At 42.3% G+C, this 16,799-nt stretch overlaps 1 protein-coding gene across 3 annotated transcripts in view; it reads left to right on the top strand.

The window, feature by feature from the left end:
• SPATA6L (spermatogenesis associated 6 like) overlaps positions 1-16,799 on the top strand; it is a 146,682-nt gene that overhangs the window by 19,489 nt on the left and 110,394 nt on the right. For all 3 annotated transcript variants that reach the window (XM_084629422.1, XM_084629423.1, XM_084629424.1), the window contains exons 9-12: positions 1,295-1,338; positions 4,901-5,094; positions 11,388-11,481; positions 13,945-14,061. In XM_084629422.1, coding sequence (XP_084485548.1) covers positions 1,295-1,338; positions 4,901-5,094; positions 11,388-11,481; positions 13,945-14,043 — 431 coding nt within the window. In that variant the 3' untranslated portion in view covers positions 14,044-14,061. The remainder of the gene's footprint in view (positions 1-1,294; positions 1,339-4,900; positions 5,095-11,387; positions 11,482-13,944; positions 14,062-16,799) is intronic.

Below are 16,799 nucleotides of genomic sequence, written 5' to 3'. Positions count from 1 at the left end.
GACCAATGGGAGGTTTCAAATTACGACTGTTATATCAGGCTGTAGAAAATGTCAGTGGCAGTGAGTTACAGAGGGATCTCACAAAAATGGGTGACTGGAGAAGAAAATCACAGATGAAATTCAACATTGATAAGTGAAAAGTAATGCATATTGGAAAAAATAATCCCAACTTTACAAATACAGTGATGGATTCTAAATTAGCTATTGCCGCCCAAGAAAGAGAACTTGGAGTCACCATGGGTGGTTCTCTGAAAACTTTCTCTCAGTGCACAGCAATAGTCAAAAAGGCTGACAGTATGTTAGGAACTATTAAGGAAGGGATAGAAAATAAGCCAGAAAATACCATAATGCCACCTTGAATACTGTGTCCAGTTCTGGTTGCCATATCTCAAACAGGATATAGTGGAACTGGAAAAAGTTTAGAGTAGGGCCACAAAGATGATCAAGGGTATGGAATGGCTTCCCTATAAGGAGAGTCTAAAAAGATTAGCGCTTTTCAGCCTAGAAAAGAGATGACTAAGGGGGAATATGATAGAGGTCTATAAAATTATGGCGTGTGGAAAAAGTCAGTAGAGAAGTGTTTTGTTTACCCTTTACCACAATACAAGAACCAGGGGTCACCCCATTAAATTAATAGGCAGCAGGTATAATGCAAATAAAAGGAAGTACTTTTTCACACAGCAACCAGCTAAACTATGGGATTCGTTGCTTTGGGATGTTGTGATGGCCAGAAGTATAACTGGATTCAGAAAAGAACTGGATAAGTTCATGGAGGATAGGTCCATCTGTGGCTTTAAACCAAGATGGTCAGGGATAGAACACCATGCTTGGTGTGACCCTAAACCTTTTACTACCAGAAGTCAGGTGTGCAAGACAGGTGTGGATCACTCCATAATTGCTCTGTTGTGTACACTCCCCCTTCTTCTTAATGTATGTGCAACATGCCTCAAGTGCACGTGACCAGGATTCATCACCAAATTTGGTCTGCTTGGTTGGATCATTTGTTTCCCTGGCCCAGGCTGGGTACTGACGGGGAGTGTGACATGAACGCTGATCCATGCCCCTCTGTATTCCCCTTGAAGCTCTGGTACTGGCTACTGTCAGAGACAGGGTACCGGGCAAGATGGTCTGACCCAGTATGGCAGCTCGTATATTCTTATGCTCTACCAGGAACATTTTTAGTCATCTTGTGATTACGTTCTGAGTTCAGTGCTAATATGTGGATGAACAGTGAAAGTAGTAATGTAAGAGTAACTGCTAATAATCAGTCATTGAAATGTCTTTTTTCTTTTAGCTTTATCTTTTGATAGCTGTGAAGCATCAAATGCCTCAGTTAAGGTAATTTAAAAAATAACTGTAAAATTACATCTCTTCTGTTAGTAGTTTAATCTACATATTTTAAAAAGAGAATTAAATGAGGGGAGTTGATCGCTCAGGGGACAGTAATGGCTAGGTCTGGTTATCTGTAATGGGAAATTATGAGAAAAGCCCTGCTCTGGTTATTGCGAGAAAAAAAACTCACAAATGTATAGAATACAATGTCAAAAAGTTACAGGTCACATTGTTTTCAGAAAAAAATCTTTATTTTGCCGTAAAAATAGGTTGAAACTATTTAAAAATCAGGACAGTTACCCAGACATCATTATACTGGACATCTACAGAGCCAAATTTGTAAAACTCCTTAGAAGAATCTACCGCACTAGAGATCTGGCCAGGGTGACAAAGACCCATGACTTTAGATATCAAGGCTGTGACAAACCGACATGGAAATCTATTATAATAGAAGTCATAGCCTAGACAAACATACAGTTTTAATAATGGAATATGGTGCCATTTGTCCTGAAGTCATCAATTCAATTCAATCTCAGAGCAGTATTAACAGGAAATCATTACTATCTGATAGCTGTTTGGTAAGCTACTGTATGTCTCTGTGAAATTAGTTAATAGTCTCAGTTTGGACTGGTATTCACATAAAAAAAGCCGCTGCCACTCTGGTTGATATGGTTCTCAGCAACTTTAGCAGAAAGGCCAAGAAATAAATGTGAACTATCTCATTCCTACATGGTCTCTACACATCTGGGTTCAGGCACGTCGGTAGGATAGCATCGGAGGGTTTGCATTACTGTTCTGCAATACACATCTCCATCTCCGGTGCTCCCAATCTACCACCTTTCACCAGTACTAAATTCACTTTGAAATATTTAAATCCTACCAATGTGCCAAAATCTAAGATCACATCGGAGGGAAAAAGGTTGCCCATTCCCATTCCCATTCAATCATTGGCCACTGTAGTAGGTATTTTACTTTGCCCATTGTGATTATATTTTTTTCTGATTTTGACACTAGTTCACAAAAGATCAGACCAAATCATGTCACACAGACCATCAAACAGCCATCAGATACTGACAACTGTCAGTCATCACCAAGCTAGCCAGATTAACCGAGAGGTGGAAAGTTCCATATCCTATTACGAGTTCTAGGCTAGGAGTCAAAAAGTGCCCTCCAATGTTCACTTTTTACTCTTCTCTAAATAAAATGGCTCTTGAAAAGTGATCTATGATATGAATAAAGTGTGGATTGTTAATAAATGCTGGTTGTTTTTCTCCCTAAATATCAATCTCATAATTCATGATGTATAACAGATATTAGATCAGAGAACCCTTCCTCACCTCCTTGCTCTCCGTTGATCCAAAATGATGTTGTATAGATAGAGTATAATACAGCTGAAGGTTAAGATTCTGCAAAATCCCTAACCCAGAGCCATTCCTGTTCTTATAGAATGATTGAAAGAGAATATGAATGGAATAGAACATGGTGAAAGGTTAACGATCTGCTGCTATTAGATGAATGTTGAGGCATGGGAAAATTATTTATTTCCAGAAAAGGAGATGCTGATCCTATGACACTGTTCTGTTATAGTGACTTTATTTCTATTGTCCCAAGTGACTGATGTAAATGTAATTATTTTAGCTATTGGATAGTCATGCCACAGCTAGGTGTACTAGTGTGCTGCACTCTTACTTGCTGTGTTCTGGCTAGCTTAGAGAATTTGCCTGTTGTACTAAAGGGGAGAAGGGAGAGGTGTCCAGGGGATTAGCTGTATGTGTCCTTCATCTCTGGAGAGATAGCTTTAAATCCTGCTTTAGATTACAAGAGGAAATGAGTTTGTTGTTCTCACCCTGCTTCCCATCTGCCCATAAAACAAAAACACCAGGCTGTCTTGCACAGTCAGAAGTCTTGGCTCAAAAGAGATGTATGGGGTTGAAATAGATATGGTCATTTTGGATCAGGATTGAGGTGCATTATGGAAAGTTGCACCACATTTACCTGGCTTAATCAAAATAGCACTATCAGTGTTAGTTCCTAGCACTACAATCTACCCATAGAATAAAAAAGACTGTGATCAGAGACTAGCTTATCCATCAGCATCCATGACCAGGTGTCAACACACAGGACCATGTGCAGGGGAGCAAAACGATTGAGCTGACTTGACCTGGTAGCTAGGCTAGGAGGAGCTCATTAGCTTGACTTCAGGAATGTAAAAGACTAAGGAGGAGTTCTCTGAGCCAAGAGAGAGTCACATGGGTTGACCAGAGCTATTACAGGGAGGATCCTGAAGCTTAGGCTGCTCAGGAAGGAGCTCGGGCTAAGATTTGCCTCAGCCCTTGCATTAATTAAGAATAAATGCAAACGCCAGGGATGGGGTGAGTTTGGACCAAAATCTGTTGTGCTTGTGCTGTATTATGAGTGAAGTAAAAGTTTTGCCCTTTTACAGTGCCCCTGAGTCTTTCTCCATAGCAGAATATCTGATGAGTGAGCTCATTTGGAAGTCACCCTGTCTGTCGTTGAATTGTGTTACACTGCTTCATCACTGACTTGTTTGAACAGTAAATGGGAAAGTGTCTTACAGGTACATTTTTGTGGCAAACAATTGAATGAGGTACTTGTGCCCCATGTGGCTCTTCTAGAGAAAGTGTGCCAAATTCTGTTCTCCTTATTACCCAGCAATGTCATTACTCCAGTGAGGTGTGTTGGATGGGTATAATTGGGACAGAATTTGACACACCACATTGCAACAGGTTTGGATTCTACAAGGTTTCTGTTTTGTTCTAGCCAGAGAACTGAAGAGCAGTATCCAAAGTCGGACTGCTTCAGGGACTGAGAGAATGGAGTTGTTTGCTTGGAGTGACATTGTTGCACAAGCTCTGGCCCTGTATTTAATTATAAGCTCTATAGATAGGACAACAAAGAGGTCTATCACAAGCACCTTGAAGTCGATATTACAAAAAACTCCCAACTGGCAAATTCCCAACTGGCAGGTGCGGGTTGTTTATAGGCCTTTTTCACTGCCCCACTTTGTGGTGTTTTTCTACTTAATCTCTTGCAACATCAAAAGTTAAGATGACTGACTGTGTGGGAAGGAGCTTCATTCTAATACAGCACAATTAAGGTTTAGAGCTTTATGGTAGAAATAGCTTGCTTATCTGATCCTACGCTACGCTACATTTTCACAAATAAACTTGTTTCTGACTGGCTGAAATATTGACTTTTATTAGCTTTTGTTAGTGACTAATGGTTAGCTGTCCAACAGCGTGATAGATTCTGCTTATTATTAGAAAATGTGGCTCACAACTAATCAGAGCTTCTGTTTGGTCCAGATTTTTGAAGTGTTCCCATTTACCTGTCCAGATCTAGGGTTTGCTCATACTTAAAACTGTCCTTTTATACATATGGCATTATGAGTTTTCAACTTCAGCCTGATATTCCCCACCCCCTCTTCAATGCAACAAAATACTGCAGACTGTCACTGTTTGCTCCCTTCCTCTCCTTCTCTCTCTCCCCCTTTCTCCTCCTCCCTGTGTCCTTTCTAACTAAAGAAAAATGTTTCTTTGTTCCACAGGTTATCAGGGAACCGGATGAACAGACCACATCTGAACATGATTCATCATCTCTTGAAACAGATGAACTTGTAAATTACCCTGGCAGTTCTCCTACTCAAGGAGATTTGACATTTCACCGCACAGCATCATTTGCCACCTCCCCACATTACAGATCACCTAGTCCTGTTCGGAGTCACTCTCCTCTGCAACAAAGGTATTGATCCTTTCTAAAAATCTGTAATTGAGTGACATGGTGCTGTAAGTAGGAGCAGAGATGTTGAATGACCAAAAACATTCACATTCAAGCTACTTTCTAAGGGTGTTGAGTTTGTGACTCTCAGATATGTTTCTGTGGATCATTTTGACAGTACTCAGAGTGATTATTGAAAGATATAGACCTGCGAGAACAAGTATGGGAACTTAGGAACAGCAATACAGCAACAAACCAGTGGTTCTTCGAGTCTAGTATATCCTGTCTCTGACAGTGACTAATACCAGATACTTGAGAGGAAGGTACAAGAACCGCATTATGAACAATTGGGGAAAAATACATTAATAGAAAAAGTTTCTTCCTAACCCCAGTCAATTAATGGTTATGGCTTATGTTCTGATACCTGAGATTTATGTACTGTAAAGATCTTTTAAATCATACCTAATGTTCTTATTAGCCTTAAAAATGCACTTTTGACCTCAGTAATATCTAGTAGCAATCAGTTCCACACACAACTAATCCATTGTGTGAAAAACAAACAGACAACAAATGTATTTACTTTCATCAGCTTTAAATTTGTTGCCTTTAAGTTTCACTGACTGCCCACCTTGTTCTTATATTGTGAGAAAGAGTAGCTAGGATTTATCTTCTCTGCACCATTCACTAGTCTTTATACCTCTGTCATGGCCCAAGGTATTTGACTTTTAAAACTGAACAGTCCCAATCTTTTCAATCATAGAATCATAGAATATTAGGGTTGGAAGAGACTTCAGGAGGTCATCTAGTCCAATCCCCTGCTCAAAGCAGGACCAGCACCAACTAAATCATCCCAGTTAGGGCTTTGTCAAGCTGGCCCTTAAAAACCTCTCAGGATGGAGATTCCACCACCTCCCTAGGTAACCCATTCCAGTGCTTCACCACCCTCCTTGTGAAATAGTGTTTCCTAATATCCAGCCTAGACCTCTCCCACTGCAACTTGAGACCATTGCTTCTTGTTCTGTCATCTGCCACCACTGAGAACAGCTGAGCTCCATCCTCTTTGGAACCCCCCTTCAGGTAGTGGAAGGCTGCTATCAAATCCCTCCTCGCTCTTCTCTTCTGCAGACTAAATGACCTCAGTTCCCGCAGCTTCTCCTCATAAGTCATATGCCTCAGCCCCCTAATCATTATTGTTGCCCTCTGCTGGACTCTGTCCAATTTGTCCACATCCATTCTGTAGTGGGGGGCCCAAATCTGGACGCAATACTCCAGGTGTGGCCTCACCAGTGCCAAATAGAGGGGAATAATCACTTCCCTCGATCAGCTGGCAATGCTCCTATTACTGCAGCCCAATATGCCGTTGGGCCTCTTGACAACAAGGGCACACTGTTGACTCATATCCAGCTTCTCGTCCACTGTAACCCCCAGGTTCTTTTCTGCAGAACTGCCGCTTAGCCAGTCGGTTCCCAGCCTGTAGCAGTGCATGGGATTCTTCCATCCTAAGTGCAGGACTGTGCACTTGTCCTTGTTGAACCTCATCAGATTTCTTTTTGCTCAATCCTCCAATTTGTCTAGGTCACTCTGGACACTATCCCTACCCTCCAGCGTATCTACCTCTCCCCCCAGCTTAGTGCGAACTTGCTGAGGGTGCAATTCATCCCATCATCCAGATCATTAATAAAAATGTTGAACAAAACCGGCTCCAGGACCGACCCCTGGGACACTCTGCTTGATACCAGCTGGCAACTAGACATCGAGCCACTGATCACTATGCATTGAGCCCGACAATCTAGCCAGCTTTCTATCCACTGTGAAAGGGTCAGGCCAGATGGCTACAAGAGAGTGCAGATATATTAGCCCCAGGTTAAGTAGGTCCCTTTTCCCTGGGTAAGGTAACAGGGAAGGTTCCAGAACAATCAGGAACTTTCTGGAAACAATTAAGGCAGACAGGCTAATTAGAACACCTGCAGCCAATCAAGCCACTGTAGACAGCTACAATCCACAGGGCCCTGGGCTGGAACCTGAAGTAGAGGGCAGGCCCGGGTTCCCCCCAACTCCCTACTTGATACCGGAGGAGTTGACCTGGTCTGTGGGTTCCACCAGAGGGGAAGGTCTCTGGCCTGTTCCCTGATCCACTAAGTGGATCAGCGGAGACTGCGGGGATTGTTCTTCTTCCTTTTCCCAATGCTGGCCAGTGATGAGGCTAACTGAGTGAACAGCAGATTTGAGCCACGAAAGTGGCCAAACTGAGGGCTGCTGTGAACCTCTGAGGCGAGTAAATCCGCCAATAAGCGCAGGACCCACCAACGCAGAGGAGGAACTTTGTCACACCACTTTATAATCCATTCATCCAATCCATACTTCTTTAACTTGCTCTTTCTTTAATATATCTATCTATAAATAGAGTCTGAGTCTTACTTTAACCTGATAGTCAGAAGTTGTCTGATATCATTGCTGAGTTCAGTCCGCCTATCACCCTGAAATATGTTAAGGGCTGTTGATTGCCTTGGCTGAAAGGGGAAATTTGTTGCCAAAAGTACAAGAAGAATGATTTCTTTGGTGTCCACTGGTCCTGCATTGCAGAACATGCAGGTCAGAGGTTAGAACAGTTTGTTGGCAGCCACATGTTGCATCGGAGGAGGCTGCAGCTAGTTCGGTATTATTTTGGAGAAGAAAAGGAAAAAGCTCTACACTTCAGAGAGCACATGGGAAACTTAACAGGACAGAAAAAATGGTCTTTTTTCTGAGACAAATTGTCAAGAACATATCTTCTTGTTTGTTTATTTGTATTGAACCAGACCCTGGTTGTGTTGGGTGCTGTACAAACACAGAACAAAAAGACAGTCCCTGCCCCAAGATCTTAAAATCTAAGGAACAGTTGTGTCTCTGGTTGGGTCTTTCCGAATAATTGATAATACCACCTTCCTCCCACTCCCCCACAGCCCTCCGTACACAGAATATTTTGGATATCAATCAAAATAACTTTTAAATCATTTTCCCATTAGGCATCAATCCAGCAAAGCACTTAAGCATGTAGCTAACTTTCAGCATGTGTGTAGTCTCAGTTTTGCTACAATAAAGTCACTGGGAATACTCATACGCTTTTCGTTAAGCACATGCTTCAGTGCTTTGCTGGATCAGGGTCTTTGTCAGGAATGGTTCGTTGCTGAGTATTCCTTGTCTAGTTTTCACTGATTCTCTAACTGCTAGGTTCTATGTAGTATATAGGCTGAAGAGTCCAGAAAGATAATGTTCCATTTACTTTCTGTTTATAGGTCTGTGTAACGGATGGGAAAATAGGTGCTTCTGTGTGAAAAAAGAGGTGCTGACTAGCCTCAAACTTAGGATGGTTTAAGTTGGCTAAATTCCCCTCTATTGCATGCCATGTGAAAATAAAGCACTGGTGACTCTTTATCTTCAGGAGATCATCAACAACAGAAAAACACAGGGTTGTAAGAGGGTTCCTCTAATATGTTTGTCTGTGTAGATGGGACAAATTGTATTGCAAAGGATTGTGATGAGGTGCTCAAACAATTTTAACTATACTATAAATGGACGATTAGGGCTAAACTTTCATATTCAGATGCCTAAAGTTCAAAAAGTTAAGTATCCAATCCCTTTAGTTATACAACCCAACAGGTACGAAAATAGCTGTGGTGTTTTTGATGAATAAAGCATCCTTTTACATGCTATTTCTTTAATAAAGAGCTTTCCTTCCTTCGTGCTGCTCTAATGGTTTTCTGGCATGACCAGTTCTCTGCTCAAGCCCCTATCCTACCCTCTCTTTCTGGGCAGACAACTGCCTAAATATCTGACTAAAATCATTGATACCTTCAGGGCAGCCTGGTTGGGTGGGAACTTAGAAAAATGACAGCCCCTTATTTCACAGTGTAGTAGCGGGATTGTTTTGTGGAAGAAGCCTTCTTCACCAACTCAGCAAAGTCCAAATCTCCAAATCTCGCATGAAACTCTTGATTATGGCCACAAGGGTAAGATGAACTTGTGGGGCCAAATTTTCAAAGTGGCTTCTTTTTGTGCACACAGTTGCCTGCACATGTGATTTTTGTGTGTGCATGATCTCTTGGATGTGTCAAGTGATATCATTTATATGTTCAAACCCAATGTAAGTGTATTTTATGCCCATTTTGCACATGCAGACAGAGCTTCCATTAGGAAATCACTTGCAGATGCCAATGTGCAAAAAAAAAAAATTGTGTGTGTAGAGGCCATGTTTTGAAAACTTGTCCCATTATACGCAGCAGCGTGAACGTTATTGGTACATGCATGGTTTGTGCCTGAGATTGGTTATCTCTGTGAGCAAACAAACGAATTAGGCAGCTTTTTCAGAATAGGATTTTGAAAAGTTTAACTCATTAAATCTAAGGGTGTTTTTTGTTGTTGTTGGAAAGTTGTGATTTTCTGGCAACTTATGAAATGGCAGCTTGGGGAGATAGTTTTGTGGTGCTATATACTGCAGGGCTAAACTGAGACAATGGTATCAGAGTAACATTGGCGATCATGTGGACTGCACTTAAAGAACTGGATTCTTTCTGTTCATTATCATTATGTGCAGCCCTGCAGACACTATGTTGGCTCTGCACTTTGTGGATCAGCGCTGTAAAATACTGTTTTCTTTTACTGGAGTTGCAAAGCACAGTTACTCTCTGAATTGCTGCACATAATGGAAGTATGGTGCTGAGAGCTGCACTTTGCTGACGGATACGTGTTGTTCCTTGGCGGTTGATGTTTATTGGCTATAAGAAGAATCATTGTGGTGCTTTTCATGTTCATTTACTTTAACGTGAGGTTTTGGACAAAAGAAAAATTCATCTTTATCCTGGACTTTATCTCCCAAGGAATAAAGGAGCAGTCTGGCCTTTGCTTATAATAGTCAAAGCAGGTGTAGCTGCGCTACTTCTCAGTAATGTTAAAGCACATTGATTAATCCTCACACCTCTTCTGTGAGTTAGGAAAACAGCATTAGGCCATGTTACCAAGTGGGTACCTGAGGCATACAGTGGTTAAGTATCTTCACCTGAAAGTAACGGAGTGGCAGAGCAGGCTAGAACCCAGAGGTTTGGCCTTCTGTTCTAACCTTTTGACATTGCCTGCAAATTTTACTTTGCTTAGTCATTTCCTACTTGTTATCAATGCACTGGTCCTGCCCAAGAGAGTACAAATCCTGCACTGCAGACCGTACTAGGCATGACTTAAACTGAATGTCGAAATTGCCTGGAGGCTTCAGTGATAATGTTAATTTATGCATTTAGTTACATGGCAGAACCATCTATAATGCAGCCTTTTAAAGATGTTATAGTTGATTGACGGCACTTTGTTCAGGGAAGTGAATGCTGCCAGCAGGGGAGGGGAAGACTTCTTTGGATTATTTTGCTGTATGCAGTGCAGGGGAGGAGGGATGGTCCAAGAGAGCAGAAGACAGCATCAAAGGGGAGAGAAAAAGAATGGTGGGGAAAAGGAAGATATTTGAAGAGACAGGGGGAAAGGTTAGGAAAAATGGGGAGAGCGTGAGAGAAAGAATGAGGTGGGAAACCTGGGGTGGGGGAGAGAGGAGAAAATGCCAGCAAAAGGAAAATGGAACATAATTAAAGGGAAGGAGTGGGAATGAGCAGTAAGTATCACCAAATGTGAGCAGGGAGAGAGGGTGAGTGAGCGAGAGATGAATGGAGATAATAAAAAGCTGAAGGAAATGGCAGAAAAAAAGAAAAATAGCTTGAAGGGGTAAGTGGGTGGTCTGTGAGAAACCAGCTGCCGGTAAAACGATTGCACGTTTGAAAATAATAAGTGTGAGGGAGACAAAAATGAAAATGAGAGAGGAAAATGTTCATAAAGATACAGAAGGGCAAAGATGGGGTGAAAGATCAGAAACGGGAAAGAATGAGAAGAAGGAAGAAAATACCTATTGGGCTTTGATCAGCAGGGCATGTAAATATGTGTCTAACTTTAAATATGTGAGTTGAAGTCAATAGAACTACTCACATGCCTTACTGAACTGTGGCCTTGGCCACTAATATCCGTTAAGATACGTTATTAGAATATGTCAGTTTCTCCTCTCTTCTTCATTTGTACAGTATTAACACATCTACTTAAGAAAAACACAGCCAAAAGATTGCTGAGTCCCATCTTAAGTGGATCCTTTAAATCGTGGGTCATATTCTCAATGACATGACATATTTTGTGTTTCAAGAGGGCCAAACACCCTCTTTATGAATTATGAATAAGGTACTTGGCGGAAAAAATAAAATGTCTTTATGACAGAGGAGAATTTGGGATGTGACTGTTTTGATACATTTTTGCAGGTTATATTCCAATCCTCATTTCAGTTGGGAAAAGATCCACAAGAGAGTGCAGAATCTCCTAACCTCAAACCAGGCAAAGCAGAGACTTTCCTTTGTGAGTATTAATATTACAACTTGAGAGCTGCTGGTGCCGATGTGACAGTGTCACCTAATTATCTGCACTTCCCAGGTTATAGGTTTCTCTGTCCACTCAACCTCCCACTGCCCCCGGTGACTTATAAATGTTACAGCCGGGTTTTCAGCATCCAGAGTATTCACCCAAAGATGTCTGGCTAGGTCTGGACTAAATATTGTCTCATTGGTATTCACCCAGAGGTGAAAGTAAGACTGTCCGGTTCGGTCCGGTGTACCGGCAAGAGCTAGTACGCCGTGCCGGACCGGACCAGCTTCCCCAGGCTGGTGCTTTAAAGGGCCTGGGGCTCCCCGCAGCGGCCGGAGCCCCAGGCTCTTTAAAGTGCGCCAGAGCCCCGGGGCTCCCAGCCACCTCTGCAGCTGGTAGCTCTGGGAGTGATTTAAAGGCCCCGGGGCTCCCAGCTGCAGCCGGAGCCTGGGGCCTTTAAATCTTGATTTAAAGGGCCCGGCCCGCCTCTTCCAGTTGAGGCCACGCGCCCTGCTCAGGACTCCGGAGTACCGATAAGTCCTTTAAGTTACTTTCACCCCTGTCTTCAGCACCACTTCTGTACACTACACAAATGCAGCAGTGGTGTCCATGGCTGTAACAGAGAAGGGATTGAGAATGTAAGGATGAGTTAGGATAAAAAGAGGTGTAATAATGTTGGAACCCACACTCCGTAATGCATGGAGAGATGAATTAACAAAAGGAAATGGTTTCAGTACAATTGCTGAAGCACAAAGGCTTTTTTGATACCTCTTCTGCAGCGAGTCCATATGAATAGCACTCTGAACTATCTTGAGGTGTGAGCCACTGTACTTGTGTTCATGTATGAGCCTAACCTGCACAGTGGCCAGCTGGATGCCATTATTGACAGGTATCTCTTTGCTAATATGGGGATCCAACGTTCCTGGATCTAGCCTAGTATCCCATGGCAATTTTAAATAAATAAATTGGCACTTCACAGCCCTGCTTTACCGTGGCTGCCTTGCGCAAATACCTACCCGTTCAGAGGTACTCAAAGCATTCCACACTGTTTGGCCTATTTCTAATGTAACAAATGCACATAATACATTTCATTGATGCTAAAAGAGAAAGGATGTATATCTGAGCCATGATGCCCTCTCCCCAGGCCAACTATATGATCCTTACTGATAGCAATATCCCCACTGAAGTTACACAAGGGGTGAAATTGGTTGTCTCAGTCTCCCTTTACCCACCTGTAAAATGGGATTAATAATAAATACCAAACTCATAACAGGATGATAGAAGTCAACAGGAGAACTTGCATGAATAAGGGTTGCAGGATCAAGCTTTTCATTTCACTGGGATATTTAAGAACTCTGGATCTTAAAATTCAAACAGTTGCTGTCACACCCTGATGTCACAAAGGGTGCATCGGCCCTACATGCTTCTTTTGGCGGCCTGTAGCATACATCCCATGTACACTACAGCATAGTTATAAGTAGCAATGTAAACAGTGAGGCATGGCTTAGGTGAGTAGAGGAAAGGTGCACCTGAAGGATGTGGGTGTGCATGTGAGTTACATACTCTACATGGCTCTCTCCATGTCCAAGCTGTGCCTCTCCTTCTACACTTGCTGTTTTTAGCAGAGTAGCGTCCTGCTGCTGCCCCACTGCCTTGCCTCTGCCAGAGCCTTTCACTGACACATGGAGCTACACATCAGAGTGTGGACGTGGTGTTCTTTTCACTGTGGAGTATAGCTACATGTACACCACATGCCGCGCAAAACGGTGTGTAGTGTAGACATAGCTATAGTGCCATCCGGTGTAACTGACCTTGACTCCACTTAGAAAAATGTTTATCATGAAGTCAAACAGAGCCAACATTTATACTCTCTAGTGAGCAAATCCACTTCCCAGGGCCACATTAATCCCTGCTATAACTCCATATACTTTAGTTTAGTTACACCAGAGATGACTTTGAGCCGAACGTTTAAGTGACTTGCCACACAATAAATCAATGACAGAGCTTGGAGTAGAACGCAATAGAGCTTCCCTTTCAGTCCACTGAGCCACACTGCCTCTTTGGAACCCTACATTCAAAGTACTCATGTACCTACAGCTCTTTTCTGCTCATAAAACTTTTGTAGTCATTTTGTCTCTGCTCTTCCCATTATTTTCAGTTTATACCTTGTATCAATCAGGAACTGTTCTTGTTGCATAATTTCAAAAACTTCCATATGGAGACATATTTCCAGTGAGTTTACTGAAGCTGGTGTTACTTGCTACTATCTCACTGACATGATTCCAGCCAATAACGCTGGGAAGTATAGAGGACAATCTCCTAGATTTATTGCCCTGAACTTATAGTAATAAGTAGTTTTAACTCCCCTGGAAACAGCTGATAGGTTTGCTTTTGGCTAGGTACATTAGCAGTGCTTATGAAGATGAACAATGAAATTAATCGGACAGGTTTTTTCAGGGAGCCACTGATTCTGAAATTGATGATGTCCTTGAAAGAAGGTCCATCTCTTTGAGGAGTTCCCCTCAGGATGACTCATTGGAGCAAAGATATTACTAAGTAGTTGTCATCAGAAAGGTAAGCTGCTTAAATGCTTCTCTTCACCTTTAGATTTATTGGAATTATTTCGGATCCAGGAAATTTATAAATTTCTAGTATTTCTGCAGTAGAATCTGTTGTAAAAGTATTGTGACAGGGTTGGGCCAGATGGCTACAGGAGAGTAACAGAAGGCAGATATATTAGCCCCAGGCTAAGTAGGTCCCTTTTCCCTGGATAAGGTAACAGGGGCAGTTCCAGAACAATCAGGAACCTTCTGGAGACAATTAAGACAGGCTGATTAGAACACCTGCAGCCAATCAAGAAGCTGCTAGAATCAATTAAGGCAGGCTAATCAGGGCACCTGGGTTTAAAAAGGAGCTCACTTCAGTTTGTGGTGCACGTGTGAGGAGCTGGGAGCAAGAGGCACTAGGAGCTGAGAGTGAGAACGTGGACTGTTGGAGGACTGAGGTGTACAAGCATTATCAGACACCAGGAGGAAGGTCCTATGGTGAGGATAAAGAAGGTGTTGGGAGGAGGCCATGGGGAAGTAGCCCAGGGAGTTGTAGCTGTCGCACAGCTGTTCCAGGAGGCCCTCTAGACAGCTGCATTCCACAGGGCCCTGGCCTGGAACCTGGAGTAGAGGGCGGGCCCGGGTTCCCCACAAATCCTCCCAACTCCTTCACAGGAGGAGTCGACCTGGACTGTGGGTTCAGAAAAACAGCCAAGCTGAGGGCTGCTGTGAAGCTCCACGGTGAGCGAATCTGCCAATAAGTGCAAGACCCACCAAGGTAGAGGAGGAACTTTGTCACAGTATGCTAAACAGCCCTATTTCCTGACTATACAACTGTAATTTACTTGTAATTGCCAAAGCAAGCTGTATTTTTTGTGTTCTTAAACTACCCAGTCACTTTAAGAATCATTATACCCAAAACAGTGACTCTAAAAGTGGCATTTTGGGTTTCCTTGTTTGTCGTCTCTCTAGGATACCATATCAAATTTCATTAGTTTACATGAAAAACATTTCTCTCTCTCTCTGTCTTTTCCCAGCTGCCAGCGCTGCAAACATCATAATGGGATCTGAAAGTCATGATAGGTTCTTTCTGGTTAGTCCATCAGTACTGGCAGCAAAGATTCTGTAGCTGGAACTTTGTTTAACAGTTCTCGTTAGGTTTTTCAAATGGGTCTAGGCAAGTTAAGGTGCCCAACTTCCACTGAATTTCAGTGGGATTTGGGTGCCTAATTCTTTTAGGCTCTTTTGCGAATCTCAGACACTGTTATAAGAGAGAACAGAATCCAGCTCAGTCTCCCCTAGATGTGTTACCTCTATATTATTAGCAGGAGTAAAAAACTGGTCAATTATTAAAATTAGGAAAAATTACTGAGGTCTCTAGTGTATGGTGTCATGGCTCAAGATACATACAGGGAGCAGATTTGATGAATAAGAAGGTGGCAATTTTACACAGCCCCTTTTCTGACCATAACCACACTTTAATTTGTTTCTATTTGTCAAACATTTTTCTTCACTGGAGACATTATTTTAGATCCAATGACTCAGTGTTAAACAGCAGTATGTGGTTTCATTTCTCAGCCAGCAAATGAAGGGCCAAATTCTATCATCCTTACATTGAGTGAATGCTCCATGGTAGCATTCTCTGAGATGCTCCCAGCTCCACGCAAAGGGCCAGTTAGACAGGCAGAACTGCAGAGTCTCAATGCGTGGATTAGACAATGGTGTAGGGAGGAGGGGTTTAGATTTATTAGGAACTCAGGAAACTTTTGGGAAAGGGGGAGCCTATACAGGAAAGACGGGCTACAACTAAACCAAAATGGAACCAGATTGCTGGCACTTAACTTTAAAAAGGTCATAGAGCAGTTTTTAAACTAAGGGCTGGGGGAAAGCTAACAGGTGTGGAGGAGCACGTGGTTCGGACATCCCTTAGTGGAGTATCTATTAATAAAGAATCTCTATGTCCTAATGAAGATGAGGGGATGCAAAATGATAAAATACAGGCAGGATCTGATCAGAAACAATCAAATAAAAAAGAGTCCCATTCAATTACATCGTGTGATGGCAGACAGCTAAAAGGAGACAAATTTTTAAAGTGCTTATATACCAGTGCTAGAAGTTTAAATAATAAAATGGGTGAACTAGAGTGGTTTCTATTAAATGAGGATATTGATATAATGAGCATCACAGAAACTTGGTGGAATGAGGATAATCAATGGGATACATTAATACCAGGGTACAAAACAAATCGGAAGGACACAACAGGTCGTGCTGTTGGGGGAGTGGCATTATATGTGAAAGAAAGCATAGAATCAAATGAAGTAAAAATCGTAAATGAATCAAACTGTACCATAGAATCTCTATGGATAGAAATTCCATGCTCTACTAATAAGAATATAGCAGTAGGGATATATTACTGACCACCTGACGAGGATGGTGATAGTGATTGTGAAATGCTCAGGGAGATTAGAGAGGCTATTAAAATAAAAAGCTCAATAATAATAATCGGGGATTTCAGTTATCCCCATATTGACTGGGTACATGTCACCTCAGGATGGGATGCAGAGATAAAGTTTCTTGACACCTTAAATGACTGCTTCTTGGAGCAGCTGGTCCTGGAACCCACCAGAGCAGAGGCAATTATTGATTTAGTCCTAAGTGGAGCACAGGATCTGGTCCAAGAGGTGACTATAGCTGGACCTCTTGGTACTAGTGACCATAATATAATTAAATTTAATATCCCTGTGGCAGGAAAAACACCAAAGCAGC

Source organism: Lepidochelys olivacea (genome assembly GCF_965140295.1).
Source record: "Lepidochelys olivacea isolate rLepOli2 genome assembly, chromosome: 5".
Taxonomy (NCBI): domain Eukaryota; kingdom Metazoa; phylum Chordata; order Testudines; family Cheloniidae; genus Lepidochelys; species Lepidochelys olivacea.
Note: the sequence above shows the minus strand (reverse complement) of the source record. Positions and strands in the feature narration are given on the sequence as shown.